The sequence below is a fragment of the Callospermophilus lateralis genome, chromosome 16 (assembly GCF_048772815.1).
Source record: "Callospermophilus lateralis isolate mCalLat2 chromosome 16, mCalLat2.hap1, whole genome shotgun sequence".
NCBI classification, from domain to species: Eukaryota; Metazoa; Chordata; class Mammalia; order Rodentia; family Sciuridae; genus Callospermophilus; species Callospermophilus lateralis.
The window spans coordinates 84,388,544-84,405,473 of NC_135320.1; the positions used below are offsets into that span (position 1 = coordinate 84,388,544).

Consider the following 16,930-nt stretch of genomic DNA (forward strand, 5'->3'; position numbering starts at 1 on the left):
AGGGGCCCCCGAGAGGAAGGGATATTTAGCTGAAATGCACTGACAGGATGCAAGACAGGTTTGGGAAGCAGATGCCACAAACATGAAGACCCAGAGTCCATAAGGCCACCAGGACCTTCACAGCACGTGCCTCCTGGCCACTCCAGCTCCTTAAATAGCTTCTGTCAACCAGCCAAAAGAACTCCAGCAAGTACAGTGGCTGAGGCAGCCAGAGAAGACAAGAGCACAGGGCACACAACTTAACCAGACAGAAAAAGGCAAGACCAAGCAGCTGCCTCAAGAGGTAATAACATCAGAGTTAACCAATAGAAGAAGCTCCAGTGACAGAACAGAGCCACACAGCACGATGAACGCAGGCTACTGTGCTTGATGAACAGGAGTTCACCCAGCCTTTATACCACCTGCAGGACTTTAGAGTTCCAAATAAATACACGTTCTAACACAGTAAGACTAGATACCCAGAAAACTTTAAAAATCAAGTATTTTTAGTAACATGAGGTCTTAAAAATCAAAGTTTAGATGGGACACTTCCAGATCTCTGAAATGTGCTTTTGAAAAGTAAATTGGTGGTGCAACACACAGTTACAAGTGCCAAAGCAGAACATCCACCTGCTCCTGGGAGTGGGTCCCAAGGAAGGAATCCAAAAGAAGGAAAAGTTAATATACAAAAAAGTCCCCTGCCCTCTAAGTTATACTAATGAGGGTATGGGGAGAAAACAACATTTTATCCAAAAGTAAGGAGATGGTTTAAGTTACTCATGGACCACCACCTTAAAGCAACATCGTATAGAGCCTAAACTTGTGATTTACGGACTATACAGCTAAAGGATAGCTACATTATTAGCCTCAGGCGACAAGAATGGTATTTAACCCTCATCATAGTTGTATAGTCATTGCCTCTGAATGTGAATAAAGGATTGTAAAGGCTAGCTCATGTTAGGTTTGCCTGTCGGATAGGTGCTTATGTCTACTGTCTGTGCTCTAATGCAACAGCATTCCAGATCATGAGCACCCATCTTGGCAGGCCAGGGTGTGCACCCGCACTGAAAGCAGGCAATAAGACAGGTCTTTCAAGGCAATGGCTCCAGTGGTTCCTGAACTTGAAGGTTCATGTGCTCGCTTGCTTGCAAGGGTTGGGCCTGTTTCCCAGGGCTTTGTCTGTCCGGCTTCTTGGCCTAACCATGAATGATGTCTGGGGTGATCAGTCTTATTTGGTGAGGCAGGATCTAACTTTTGTAAGTGGTCACAAGTGGCCCTAAGCCAAGTCTTGCCAGTCAGGAGGACAACACAGCTGAGACACCCCTGTCTCGAGAAGCACTCCTGTGGAAAGCAGCCAGGCTCACTGAGGAAACAGTGCCCTGGCAAGAAAAAGCTGGTATGAGAACAAAGCTTTCTCGGTCTCTAACCACAGAATTAATCATCTCAGATGCTTGTGAAATCCATGTCATTTGACCCAGAGGCCCAGAGGATGTTAAAGTCCAATTCACAACAACTTAGACAAATCTCATAAACATAATGTTAAAAGGAAGAAGCCAAGCCCCAAAGAACATACATCACATGGGTCAGTTTATGCAAAGCTCACAGAAAGGCAAGGCCCAGGGATGGTGCTAGCACTCAGAGCAGAATCCTCCAGAAAGGCAGGCGCTACTTTGCACGGGTTGGCAGTGTTCTGCTTCTTGTCCTAGGCTGTGGTCATCATTGGTCATACTATGTTGAGATGTACACTTATAAATCAGCACTTCTGTGTAGCATATGATATTTCCATTTTAAAAAGGTAAAAGTAATGACAACACAACATGCCACCTTCCCCCAGAAGGTGCTCAGAGACTGGCACCAAAATTCATCCAAAAAAGAAAAGATTTGTTGTGGAGTTCAAAGATTAAGTCTGAGGACTGCATGACAGTTTGCAGATTACTCAGGCGGCTGTCAGAGATGGAAAGAAAAAGAATACACTCAGCATGACATAGCCTGTGGTTTTCAGTCAGGCATCCCTTTGAGTGTCCAGGTGGCTCAGGTGTCCACTGCAGGTGCTGCAGCTCCTGCTAAAATATGGCCTTCACCAGCAGCTCCAATCTCCCTCAAAAATGTGTGGCCCCTCAAATGTGGGGCTGCTTCTCCTCTACTTCCGTTCTCTCTCAAAAAGACATGACCCATCTGTGCAAAGCCTCTGCTTTCAAGTTTTATTTTGGAAGCAGCCCCCTCCCTCATCTAACGTGAACTCCTCAGCCTTGTCCTGTACCTGGCAAGCTGAGGAACCTACACAGCCTCGAACCTCCTAGGCACTGCCTGGGCTGGCAAGCGGAAGCTGGCCAAATTTGAGTGTCTCCAGACAGCAAAAAGAGCACAGGATCCCGAGTCCCATCATCCTGCGCTCTGCCTCTTGCTTAGGTCTTACTCAGGGACAGTTATTCAGACTGCCCTCTGAGGACAGGGCTGAGAGGGATTCAGAGGTAGGAAGAGAGAAAGAAGGAATGGAAATACTTATTATCCTGTGCTGGGTTAGATAAAGAGAGGCACAACAGACCCAAGGGAACCAAGGTCATCCTGCCATGAGTTGTAGTGGACTGGCCACAACAGAGGCACTGTGGCAGGGGCCAGCAGAGCATCTGTTTCGCTTATGTCCAGGCTCCATCTGGATCATCTCCAAGTAGAAGCAAAACCCAAAAGAACCTGCATTAGCCTGGAACTCCAGAGTTGTACCCACATGGAACAGACATGCTGAGTCCCCATTTTTGCTCCTGAAAATAAAGGCAATCACTCCTTGCTTCCAGGACTAAGGTGGTCCCCACCTTGTGGCAACAGCAGGTCCAACAGGCAACCTGTTGTTTCCTTTGTTTTTTACACAACCTCACCTGATCCATGAGCTTCCATGAAGCTGATCCCAGCTGTTCAGTTACTTTATAAATAGAGTCCTAAGCAGAAGTAAGGAGGAATGGAATGGGAGGAAAATCTTCACCGGTCACCTTTGGCTTGCGGCATTAGAATTCCATCAGAACAAAGAGATGGTGATGAAAAATTCCTTCTGATTGAGGCCACTTGTTTGAAATGACTGTTAAATCAACCATCACTGCAAAAGCAAACTTTATGTAAACCTCAAACTTGAAGGGGCACTAAAGTACTGAGAGGAAGAATTACCATAAATTCAAACTGTTATTAGTAATAACAACTAGAGGCATAAAAGTGAGAGTGCCTCCTATAACTGTTTATCCAGGCTTACTGAAAAAGTAAGTAAATTTCCAGCAGTTTTCAGAAAACTTACTACACTTTTTTTTTTTTTAATGAAACTGACATTTACCCTTTTTCAACAGTGGTATTCTTTGAGTACTGTCTATTGTATTATGTCTTCCTGAAGACAGACATCTGAATGAGGAGAACTTTGATCTTTCTTTGATGATATGGATTCATTGCTGCGGATATTCCCTCTTGACGTGTACAGTTTAGAGCCGCTGGGCATGTGAGGACCGTGGCCTCCAGAACCAAGGCCAGGCAGCTAGGCTCCAGCTCCTGCTTAGTGCCAGCCCATCCCAGGTGGTAGGCAGATAATGCCCCACAGCAGCACACCGACATCCAGGCCCTGATCCCTGGAACCCAGACATGCTACTTCACACGGAAATCAAGTTGAAGATCTTGAACTGGGAGAGGATCCCAGATTGGCCAGGTAGGCCCACTGAAATCACCAAGGGAAGCAGGAGGGTCCAGGTCCAGGAGATGTGCTAATGAAGCAGGGGCAGGAGGGGTTGGGGGGCTCTAAGCCAAAGTACACAGACAGCTCTAGATGCTACAAAGGATGAAGAAAGAGATGGCCCTGGAGTCTCCAGAAGGAAGATCACCCCCCACCCCAAATCAGACACCTGGTCTTTGGACTGCTGACCACCAGAGCTATAAGATGATCAACTTTTGTTGTTCTAAGCCACTGCATTTGGGGTGATCTGTTCAGCAGTCGCAGGAACACATTCGCAACAGGGGTGAGGAAGCACCTGTTCCAGGCTATCCTGGCAGGAGGCCTTCCAACAGGGCCCGCCTCCTGAATCTACTGTTCTACAGAGCATGCAGAGGTTCACCACCTAGTGTGAAGGAAGCATCCCGGAGGAGACCCAAGGAGCAACTTGCTATGGGCGCTTTGAAAACACAACTATATTGTCCCAGCATCTATGGTAACGTGTGCAATGGAGAATCAGAACAGGAATAGCTATGGCAACAAAAATACAGTTTCAGAAGTCTCTGTACTTCAGGAGTCAAACCTCAAGCAACCGCAGACTCTGCCTGATAATTCTCTGTGATTAGTACATCAGTTTTGATACAAGGAGGAATGGATCTGCATGAGACTTGGCACAGAGCCAGGTAGGAGAATAGGGAGGAGGAGGCGCCAGGGCTGACTTAAAGTGACAGACACTGAGCTCACATCTGCACCCAAGACCCCTCCACCCGAGCGAATCTGAAATAATTACGTCTTGCTCGATGGTTCACTGTAAATCAGCCCGAGCTATCTGCCCACCAAGCTTGCACAGTGTGTTTTATAGTATGGGTGCAATTATTTCCAATTGGTCAGAAAAAACTGTCAAAGACAGTGCAAGTGGACCCACACAGAAGGCACCTATTAAATGGGACCCTGAAATCAGCCCCACCGCCCCCACCATCATAAAGACACAAGCCCATGGAGACGAGCCACAGAAACCCACAGTGTTTCATCCAGCGGCCCTACTCACAACCCACCCTTAGCCCTCTGCTGAGGTGAGCGGGAGGAAGGATGGGGACAAGGGTGCTGCAGAGAGGCTGTCTCACCAAAGCAGGCTGGTTGCTCAGGAACCATTTGCTTCCTGCTTCTTGAGACAGATTTTTAGAAGTGGCCACGGGATAAGTGGGGCTACTTTCCCCCAGAGTAATTTGGCTTTTTAAGGGACAGGAAAGGGAGGGGGTAAAATCTCCACACTTATTCTTCCAAGACTACTTCAACATGTAGCCACGGTATATTTTATTATGAATTGAAGATGTGAAGGCAACAATATGCTTCCTCCACTCAGACCTGATTTCCTTTCTCAACTCTTCGCTTGTCTATTTATTACATATTATAAGAGTGCTTAAAACCTGGGTGACTCTTCTTTGTAAATTTTACCAGGAAACTTCTTAACTACAGTGTATGAGGAAAAGTTGGACTGGAGGAAGTGGAGACCCAAAGGATTCAGCCCTCAACTTCAAAAGCTTTTCACTGCATGATTAGAGAATTCTCGTTTGATCATGTGATACCAAGCGCTGCACAATTCAGCTCCCTCGGTGGCCGTGGGTGGGCAAAATCACGTGTGAACCCCCAGACTACATCATGTGTAAGCCTTTTTAAAGTCAAAAAGGGAAAATGTGTTACAACATAATTTTTGCATTAAATCCTTGCACACTGTTAGCATAGATGCAAAGTATTTGATCAGGCCCTTTACAGATCCATTTCTCTCTATAAATATTGCCTGGCAAACCTTTTAAGTGAAACCTTCACCCAGAATGGCCTTCCTAAGGTACAGTAATAAGCCCCTTTGGGAAACAGAAATGCAATAAACAGGGATACATCACTTTAAATAAGCCACTAAATGTGAAAAATTAAGATTTGCAAGTGGTAGAGGAGAGGTAATTATTCAATTCCTTTTTACTTCATTAAAAGATGCCCAAGAAGATTCATTTAATAGTGGGTTCCTCAACCATATTTTAAAATATCTAATTCACAAGAATTTGATTTAACATAATTATCTGAGAGATGAAATGGGATGAAATAATTGACACTTTTTGAGTACTATTATATCCCAATCACTTTATGCAGGGTATTTTACATTTTTTCCATTTATTCACTCTATAAAAAATTCACAGACATGTACTATAAGCCAGGTGCTGTTCTAGGTACTAAGAGATTAAAAAAAGAAAATGTAGTTAAGTCAAAAATCCCTGCTCATCGAGTTTACAATCTAGTAGAAGACTGAAAAATCATGACTCAGAAAACTGAAGAGTACATTGAGAGAGGCCTAGGAGAAACGATAAGCAACATGGATGAGCATGAAGTCTTGGCAGAAGAGTTCCCATAGTTGAGACAACAGAAAATCCAGGTAGAAAAACCAACAAGGGAATGTGGAGGGCTGAGGGGTGCTGAGACTCTACACCCTTGGAGAACCTACGGAGGAACTTTCCTGGAATAGGACTCTTCAGTGAAGACCTAAAGGGCAGGGACGGGGTGTCCACTGAGATAAGGGAAAAGAACTCTCCAGCTAGGAGGAAGGTCTCCAGCCAATGCCCTATGCGTACCCGGCAAGGGTCCGAGAGGTGTAAGATGTAGGTGAGCTGAGAGCTGGGCAGAGGGCATGTGGGCAGGCTGCAGGGCACCTAGGGCTTAGGGGAGGATCTGGGCTTTGACTTGAAATAAGCGCAGATACAAGAAAGGTGATGAACTCTGGAGTGGGACCTTGACCTCTGCGTCAGCACAGTCACTGGCCCTATGCTAAGAACAGCCCCTGGAAGTGAAGTGAGAGAGCTGCCAGGAGGTGGCTGCTAGAATGGAGGCAAGTGTGTCTCTCTCTGCAGATGAGGACGATGGTGTTTCCCACCCCACAAGGTCATGCTGGCTCTTCAACTATCTACTTCATCACTTCTGACGAACACATTTTTCACATTTTAGTATCCGGGAACTGGAAGGTGCTTTAAAGTCGGAAAGGTTTGCAACTGGTTCCCCCAGTCAGAGCCAGTGGCACTGTGTGAGCAGGTGTAAACTTGATCTGATTGCTCATATCGTCACCTCAGTTAAGTTACACACGCAGATACTGACATGGAATTTGATTCATTTTGAAATGCCTTCAAAAAATTTTTACTTTAAGGGCTAGCAATGAGCTCAATGGAAGAGCACTTGCCACGTTGAATGTGCTGGGTTCAATCTTCAGCAACACACACACACACACACACACACACACACACACACCTGTTCTAAACATGAATGGTTATCATGTCCACCAAAGTCAAAGACAAAGCACCAGGCATGAATGAGTGAAGCAGGTATTCACACCTGAGGAAGCAGGTATTCCAACCTGTGGAGATTTACCTATAAAGAGCTACAACATCTTTGTTTCCTGAATGTTTATTTATATGTGCATACCTATGTATTGTATTGTTGTGTCTACATATGTGCTTGTGTCCACACATCATGTATATGGTTTCAAAACTGGTATATAGATAAATGATCACTCATAAATCAAAATTTAAATGAGAAATGGACCAAATACCTTCCAATTCACGTAACTTCAAAAAAAACTTCAATTTAAATTAGGTAAACAGATGAGAGTAAATATGTCTTTAAAATTATTAACTCACAAATTTTTCTTGGTGGTCAAACAATTTAAAGAGTTTTAGTTTCTATAGAATGTCTAGAATGTAATATCTATTGCCTCCAGAATTTTGCTCCAACCAGGGAAGAGATAGCTAATACTTTTAACTAAACTTGTCTATTATCTTGGTTTTTACTGTTAAAAATTAGTAAATCAGTTTTAACATCTATGGGATTAATCATAAATGTGTTTGTTAGCAAAGTTAAAGTTCTAAAACATCATCTGCTAAGTATAAAATCAACAACTCTTGACTTCTTAAATTCCAGAAGGTAATATATTTAAACATTAAATGTGTTTTCATAAATTGGTAAATGGAAAAAGGCCTACAAATGCTTTGGTTCTGTGTCTTCACTATAAACCAGGTTACTATTAGATATAATTAAACATACAAAGAGTACAAAAGTTTTCAATTGAGGTTCAATTAAAGTAATATAAAAACAAACTATTTCATCTTATTAAAATAGAATAATTTGTCTAAATTCAGAAATTTCACAAGGACCATTTCAACATGTGACTTAAAAAGGGGTCAACATCTAGGAAAGAGACAGAAGAAAGGTCTAGGGATGGAAATATATTTTAGCACGAAAGTAGAAGGAAAAAGAAATGTTTCTGGATGAGAAAGTCTTTTGTGTAGTAAAGTAAAAAGCTATAGCATATCTAAGTTGTAGAAGGTTACTGGAGGGTAAATCTCAAAAAGTTTTATGTGTGACTAAGTGGCTATAATTGATACAATCTGTTAAAGCTATTCAAGGTTTTTCCTAAAGTCAAATATTATTGTACTGATATAAACCAAAACTTTAATCCTCTATGTGTTAAAAGTAATAAGGGTTTCTGCAATCTGCTCTTATCTATCAAGATAATTTCTTATGTATCAAGATAATTTCTTATGTCTATTAAGTTTTATTCTTTAAAGAAACTAGTCTAAAAAGAATTAGGGTTGAAGGGCTAAGGCTGTAGCTCAGTGGCAGAGTGCTTGCCTAGCACTTGTGAGTCACAGGGTTTGATCCTTAGCACTACATAAAATAAACAAATAAAATAAAGAGTTAGGGTTTATATAACATTCCTAAAAGGAAAACCTAAACTGCTTACCCCACATCACCCACTCTCAGCCTGAAGCAGCTAGAGTGGTCATCTCCCATTCCCCATTACAGTAGTAAGGGTTCCCTAAAGGACAGATAATCAGTGTAGATAATGAATGATTGGGTCAGAAAGATGGGGTCTAATTCGAAAGGAAATAAAATGCTAATACCCCCAGAGCATTTTCCCCTCCTCCTACCTGTTATCAAGAAAGTTCTCCAGGGAACTTTCTTCCCAAAGCAAGCAGTTGTTAATGAGTACCCCTGTGCAGCTCCTTTCCCACCTTTTGGGCAGGTGTAGAACATAGGGAGAGGCATGCCCAGGGTGGCTCCTTTCACCTTTTGTTCATCCCCACCTTTTGGTCACATAGGCAAGATAAAAGAAGGAGGGAGCATGAGATGAAAGGCATAAAGAAGAAATCTATAAAGGGTCAAGACAACCCCCAACTCCCTCAGGCACCAGCCCTGGACCCCTCCTCTCCAGAGGAGTGTCTCTGTCTGTCTGTCTCTCTCTCTCTCTCTCTTTACTTTTTACTGATTTTTAAGACCATTATCAAAATCATAAACTAATAATTATCCCCCCAGTGAGGAAAGTTTCTTTTATCACATGGGTTTCTCACATCCTCCCTCTAAGGCAACACTGGTGATCCAGGGCCCACCTGAGCAGACAGCCTGGCCATTGCACAGCCTTTTTCCACACAGCCCAGATCCCCAGCCACGCCTAAGGCCACTGTGCCCATTCCAGTCCCCATGAATGCCTCCTGACCCTGCTACCACAGCGCAGGGAACACTCCAGACTCCCCTGGCTCTGGGGACAGCTGCTCTTCATGACTGAGGATTTCAGCAAGAAATGTGCAACAACATCAAGAAACATGATTCTTGCTGAGATGTTGACACAGAGGAGAGATAGGTAAAGCTACTGCTTGAGGAGGTACAGAATTCACACTCAACAGATGGCCTTGATGCCTTTACTAATCACACCTGGCTGCTTAACCCTCATAGTTTTTATTTTGATTATGGATGACCGTATGCAGATAGGACTGTACAAGTTTTAACAGTCATGACTCTGACTCCATTTCTCCCTTCACCAAGCCCTTGACCAATCACTTCGCGGAATCCCAGGCAACCCACAGCCTCTCCCCTCAGTCCCTCAAGCTCAACCCAATTCCTGCCAAGGATCCACACTACAGGACTGATGTTCAGAACATGCACACAAGGCACGACCTAACAGCTATACTATCCCTTAAGTTCTGAAGTTAACGATCACTGCGGAGAAATTTGACCTTCACAGGAAACTCTATTTTTTGTATATAATTATGGAAAATTTTATAAGTAAAATTTATAGATCTGGAGTATTCACAAGTCCCTTATACAGATGGGGTTTCTAAGTAAAAATTAGAGTTATTTAAAGCCTTTTGTGGTTTAGCTGCCTTTTTCTTAGAACAAATCTCCTTTCCTGGGTCCAGCCCATGCCAGGGGACCCATTTCAGTGCTGGGCCTCTCCACCCTCCTAGATTTTGACCCTGGTCCCCAGGGCTCCAGAGGCCCTCCCACATTCCAGTACTCATCCTCACTGTGGCCTCCCCGCCAGCCCCCAACCCACCACATCTCAGCCTCCCTGAAGGCAGGAGCTGGGTCTTGGAGAGGATTTGAGCTTTGACTTAGAATGAAAGCAAATCAGCACAATTAGTGGCCTATCCTGACAGAGGACCCTGGGGCAGAAGTGGGAGAGCTGGTAGGAGTCTGCTGCAAGAATAGAGGCAAGGTGTCTTCTTATGTAGACAGGGAAGATGGTGCCTACAGACTAGCACCCTGAGAATCTACCATCAGGATTGGCACACACATAATCAGCCAGTGGTTCTCAAGGGGTGAATGAAACCAAGAATCCACTTGGTATATTTCACAAAGTCAAGTCTTTAGGTTGAGCCTCATTTTGAACTGAACACAGGAGCCCTAATGTGGCTTGGATGAAAAAGGGCACAAGCTTAAAAAATCAAGCCAGGTGCAATCAGAGTTGCCTCTTTGGGTCCCCAAGCTCCAGGTGGAATGGTGGCTAAGGAAGGCAGAAACTCTCTGAACCTCAAGGCATTCTGAGGATGCCTCACTCCAGGAAGCTCTCTCCCCGACATCTCACTGTCACACCTGCATCCCAGAGTGTTTATCCTGCACCTTCTGGAAGTCAGGCAGGGGACAAAGAAAGGCAGGCCAGGACCTTAGTGCACCTTGGGAAGATCCACTCTCTAAAACCATCTCTGTTCCTCCACCCCCGTGCACCTGCCCCAGGGACACCACAGCCTCTGCTGGGCTTGGCAGGTCAGTCTCAAGCCACAGATCTACAGAGCCCCACTGGGGTCGCTGGCTCACCATCAGCAGTATGAAGTAGCTTGTGGCTCTTCAGTGTTCCTTTGGATTTGAATTTCTTGCCACACATGTCACACAGGTGGGTCTTCTCAGTGCTGTGACGATTCATGTGAGCCTTGAGGTTGCTCTTGCTACGAGTTGCATACTCACACAAAGAACATTTGAAGGGCTTCACACCTACCAGGGGAAAAAAGTATAGATCATTTTCACATAGACACTTGCATATGTGTGTGTATGAATCCAAAGGAACAGATTTACATTGACAGTGTCCATCTGAACAAGGAGGCACACTGGCTCCTCCTGAACACGCTCCACACTCTCAGTGCCAGGCTCTTCCCAACCTGTCCCTCACATAAGGATGCTCTTTCCTGCTGGGCAGCCAAGTTGCCTGCCCCCTGCTGCCTTCTCTGACCTTCTCACATAGATTTCCCACCTGTCAGGGTTCCCAAATCCTATAAGCCTACTGCTAGAATGTTCACAGCACAATACTGAAAGCTATTCACATCTGCATTGCCCCGTAGTCTGGGAAATCCCAGGGGACAGAAACTCTGAGCAACTTACAGAGCAGACAGTCATTAAATTCAATTGAACTGAGTTAAAATGAACAAAATCAAGGACCCCAAGGGCCTTTGCAAAAATCAATGTGATTGGGCACTCAAAATCGAATGTGAAAACATACATTAATTCATAGGATTAACAGCTTTATAACACCATTTTGGGGCCAATGACTCAAACTGTAGGAGCACCTAGCATCAAACTATTCCTTCATTCAACAAATATCTATAGGGGACCCACTTTTACACTAACCACTGAGGGCTAATCTTGAAACTGAGAAGGCTTGGTCCCTGCCCCAGCTGTCCAGAGGGAGATGCAGACAAGTAAACAGCCATTACAGCACAGGTAATATTTTACAAGGGTCAGAGAGAGTGGGTTCCCTAGCCCTAATCACAGGGTAATGCTTGGCAGGCCAGACATTTTCACCCATTGTCCATAACATCTATGACTTTGGAGTTGAGAAAATGGAGGCTTTAAAGAGGCTGTGGGATGTGTCCAGGGGCAGAGACACTTATGGGACTAGCATACTTCACAGTCCACCAAAGCCCATCATGGGGCTGGGGTTCTGGAGATAACAGTAATAATCTAACCACAACCATAATAAGCTGCATGACCTTGAACTAATGCTTAGATTATGGACATCATGTTTGAAAGCGATAAGACCATCAACCACCTCCCAAGGAACCTCTGGCTGCTGGCCTGTGTTCTGGGCAGTTCACTTCTAATACACCTGCATGAGAACAGGCTGCAGCCTGGTCCCAGCCTGGTGAGCAGTCTTTCTGGATCACATGCTGATCCAGTACCCTGACCAGGCTCTCAAACACCAGTCGCAGCTATGGACAGATCAGCAGTATCATCACCAAGGAGGAGTCCACACAAGAAGAATACACTTCATAAATGTGAGAAGAGTTGAATTATATTCAGGTACTATTTAACCAAGTGTTCTTCTAAAAGGTTAAAGAGCTCAGGAATGCAGACAGAGGCTCTCTCGCAGTCCTAAGAGGACAAAGACCTAACTTCTGTTCTTCATCTTGAGAGGAGTGAGGGGAGCCACACTGCTGCTCAGAGACTCTTCACCCTCCCAGTGCCCAGCTGTGCCTGGATGGCTATGTACCTCTACAGCCTCATGTCACGTGTGGTCAAGGAAGAGGTGCAGCTGAAGTGGCCAGCCTGGCTGTGAAGACCTCTAGCTTCCCCGTGAGGCAGCCCCACTGGGAGGGACCAGATACTGCCCCCTCCATGCTCCTTTGCTCTTACCCGCAGGAGCCAGTGTTTAGAACAGCTGTGGGGATAGTCCCAGTGCATCACTCAACCACAATGAAACCCTGAACAAATCACAGATCCTCCGATCAATAAATGTTATGTGTATAAAAACATGGCTACACATAGTTAATTACTAGAGCTACTTCCCATGTTTTCTTTATTTTTCTTGGTATTTTCAATGTTTTCCTCTTTTATTTACTTGGTTGTTATTTCTATTTTTCTTATTCCATGTTTCATTTTGAGAGGGAACAGAGAGAATGAATAGTTATCATGTAGGGATCAATTTCATGGAATCAAGTACTGCAGTGTGCACAAATAGACTTTTTTCCTACAAGGTTTCATCACTATAGACATAGTCAGACAAGCAAAAAATAATAATATCAGGACTTTCCAATGAAAAGCAGAAGTCCTTGGTTTTCTGAAACTTTATCAGAATTCTAAAGTTGCTTAAAATATTAGATTTCTCCCAAATGGTAAATACACATCAAAGCACATACCACGGGGGTGCGGTAGCATCCCAGGTCTCCAGCTCCAATGCAAGAAGCCTCTACTGAAGGTTTTACACCAAGACCTCATTGCTCCAAATCCCTGTGATTTATATTCCCACGGTACCTGTCTCTAAGGTTACTGCAAGTACTGAGTCCAATAGTGCGAGCAAAGCACTGAGCACACTGCCTGGCAGCCCACAAGCATCAGTAAATGCCAATAAATGAAAAAGGACCTCCCAGCCTTGGCCTCTGGTCTCCAAGCCTCTGGCTCCTCCAGGCTCCTCCACCACCAGCTATGCTTCTCTTTCCTGGACTGTTGGCCTCTCCCTTCCTAACAGTTCCCCCGGGGGCTTACAATAGGTCATTTTTATCCCACACTGCAGAAAATACCTCATCCTTCAGCCCCTCTTTAGTCTTGTTCTCCCCCTGCCACATTTCAGGCTCCTAACAGGCAGGCAAGGGGCTACTGCTAAAGTCTAGAGGGTCTCCTCCTGGCCCTCACTCCTGCCTCATCCTTAGTCTCTAATAGAACCTCAACCTCCAACTTCCTCTAATCCCAGAGAGTGGCTCAGCTCCAGGTGCTTCCCACAGACAAGCCCCGAGCACAGCCCACATCCTCTCTGCATGACTTCATCTCCACTTGGCACTCCCACCTTCAGAATCTCTCCCCATGACATGACTGGCAGCAATCCACATGCCTGCAGCCATCGCTGCCTCTGTTCCGTTCACTTGTAACAACACAACAGTTCTTCATGCCCGCTATGGCAATGCACCATGGCAGGCACCAAGCCACTGCTGTGAATAAGGCAGTGTCCTGCATCTAGCACCTGCTTTCTGGCAGGGGAGGCATGGCGATTTAGCTCAGTACAACTGTACCCAGAGTTAGGAAGAAGTGCAACCTCTGCTCACTGCAAATGATCAGGTAATGATGCCATCAATGATCTCAGCTAGCTGGTAGACACAGCTCTCTAAGCTAAAGAAAGCCCGACCGTAGGAACGTGAAGACAGGGCTTCCTCCCCATAGACTCCCAGAGTGAATCATGGAAGCACAAAACTGAATGGCTGCTCCATATGGAAAGACAATTGTTTACCTTCATGAGCCCAAATATGACGCTGAAGGTCTGAGCCATTCTTCATGAAGTAGAAATCACAATACGGGCACTTCATAGCTCTCTTTCCAATGAGCCCCTTCAGCTGGACCCTCCTCCCAAGAACCTCGGAAATGGTGTTCATGGAGACCTCTGAAACAGAAGTAGACAGCAGTCAGGGAGAGGAAGGCCCTCGGCCCAGGGTAGCAGCACCTACCCCTGCAGGCACAAGTCAGGACATGCCTCATGGTGTCATGAGATAGCATTTTTGTCTAAAAAGCTAAATCAGAATCTGATAAAGCTTCAGATACAACATCTGTTGACCATAAAACACAAGGAGTGAAGAAAAATCCAAAGCAATAACCAGATGAATGTGAACATAACACAGTCTCTACAAAGAAACTGAGTTTCTCTCAGAAATCAATAGCATGGAGAAAAGGTTGAGGTGGGAAGGCTGGGGGGCCACAGGCAAGTGACGTAATCACTAAACAAAAGTGCCTGCCACTTAAGACTAGATGAGCAAATACAAGTAGAAAGAAGGACTCACTGTTAATTTTGCTTTTCATGGTGACACAGGGGTTAGGTTGAGAAAACTCTGACTTAGTATGATATGATTCATGAAGTTTTCATGGGGAAATGGCATATTCTTAAAAAAAAAGTTTACAAGGTAGATACACAAACAGAGAATCTGCAAAATGCAGATGCTTGTGGAAGCTGTCATGGATACGTGGGGTCCTTAACTTCTTCAGTGTACTTTCAAATTTGAGGTTTTCCATAATAAAGTTTAAAATAATGAAGAAAGAATGTTTCCCCTCTCTTCAAAGGCTGGAAATTTTACATGACTACCTTTGGCTCACATTAGGCCACTGGTCACTTAAGACACAGGTTACCAAGTGAAGGACAAAACTGGGCCTTCACAGCATCAGGTGGCCCACGTGCTGTGACACTGATGAGGGCTCAGGCAGTCCATTCAAACAGAGGTGTTTACTGCCCTTCCCTTATTTATCTGCCTCCGTGTCTTGTCATTCACAATCAGCGAGTCGGTTCCTTTATGCCAGGGCAGATGGGAAAAGAGGAAAGAGGCAAGGACGCAGAGAGCCACATGTCCTGTCTGTCACACATTTACACAGTGCAGAGGCTGGCATCTGCTCTCCCTGGCCCTGCATGTGTAGGGGGAAGCCCCACCTCAAGATCCCGGGAGGGACAGGGACAGAACAAGCGGCCAGCACACCACAGGGTCAGCAGGCGGAGTGACCACAAGAGCCTCCCAGAGGATAGGGCTTTGAGGGAGGACAATGAACAGGAATTAACCAGGCAAGAGAGGGCAAATTCCTCATGTGGATGCCCAGGTGGTCATGGGTCACATGTCTGAGCAGTATGGGGTGAGAAGTCCACACTGTCACTCCAAGTCAGGGAAGCCTCTCAGCCTGGTGGGGCCAATGCCACTTATGCACCACCACTTTGGATAACACCAACTTAGGACAAGGGCCAGGCATAAGGAAGGATCTAGGTCAGAGCTGAAGCTGAGGAGACCCATGGAAAGGGGAGAGGGGTCACTGAAACCACCAGGGGTGGTGGAAGGCAGAGCTAAAGACCAGATGAGAGCAAAAAATGAAACAGCTACATAGCTATCCCAGCTTCAAATACGAATGATTGCTTCCCTCGAATTTAGCATGTCTTCATCCCTCTTCATTCCCACATAGCACAGTTAATGCAAAATGCTGAGTTTTAAAATAAACATAAGCATTTTAAAATTAATCTTCCACTCCAAAAACCATAACCTTACCAGGATGGTTGGTCTTGATGTGTGACTTTATCAATCGATCTTCTGAAAAAGACTTTTCACACACAGGACAAGAATAACTCCTTTTGTCCTTAATAGAAAGAGAACACAACCAATTGGCCATCTGTAGAAAAGTAACTTCCACCATCACCACCACCATCATCATCGTCACTACCACCACGACCACACCTCCACCATCAGCAGCGGCAGTCTTGTCAAAACTAGACACATAGTGCACTCTTCCAAGACCTTAACTCCTCCACTGGGCTCTGCACAGCCCAGAGAGCTCAGTGGAGGGGCTGGGAATCAGCTCTGTCTCAGGAAGGGCCTTAGAAGCCATAGTCCTGGGGCTGGGGTCAAGCCACAGTTCTGACACCTGGACCAGTGCTACTCCACAACCCAGCAGCAGACTGCACTCCCCGGGATCGCTGTGTGCTCTGCAGGGGTTCATGTGAGTCACTATACTGAGGTTCAGAGCAACCACAAAGGAAAGAGCTGCTCATGTTCATGTTATAGATGGAGAAGTTGAAGCCAAAGTCTGAGAGAAGGGTCAGGTGTTAGAATAGGAGTGTCCAGGTGTCCCCGCAGGAGGCCTCTTGCCACTCCAAGACCATGTTCCCGCAAGGATGCAGGAAACGAGTTCATTCTGCACCAGTGGCAGTTTGGTCAACCGTGACCACCAGTGTTACACACCCAACCAGAAGCAGCTCTCAGGATGACCCCACCATATACTTTGCTCGTCTCCCTGTCTCGAGAGCTCACTTGAGAGCTACTTCACATCAGTTTTCTCCAGAAGAGTCAGTGTTATGAGTTAAACTGAGGTCCCCACAAAATTACTGCAATGGAGTCCTGACCTCCAATAGAATGTGACCTTCTTGGGAAAAAAGGTCCCTACAGAAGTGACCCAGGTAAAATGAGGTTGCCAAGGTGGGCCATAATCCAACATGACTAGCATCCTTATAAAAAG

General features: G+C 45.3%; 1 protein-coding gene across 3 annotated transcripts in view; it reads right to left on the bottom strand.

The window, feature by feature from the left end:
• The window catches only part of Zfat (zinc finger and AT-hook domain containing), a 175,787-nt gene that overhangs the window by 77,939 nt on the left and 80,918 nt on the right, over positions 1-16,930 (bottom strand). For all 3 annotated transcript variants that reach the window (XM_076836095.1, XM_076836092.1, XM_076836094.1), the window contains 3 exons: positions 15,967-16,054; positions 14,184-14,333; positions 10,790-10,963 (listed from right to left, as the gene is read on the bottom strand). In XM_076836095.1, coding sequence (XP_076692210.1) covers positions 10,790-10,963; positions 14,184-14,333; positions 15,967-16,054 — 412 coding nt within the window. The remainder of the gene's footprint in view (positions 1-10,789; positions 10,964-14,183; positions 14,334-15,966; positions 16,055-16,930) is intronic.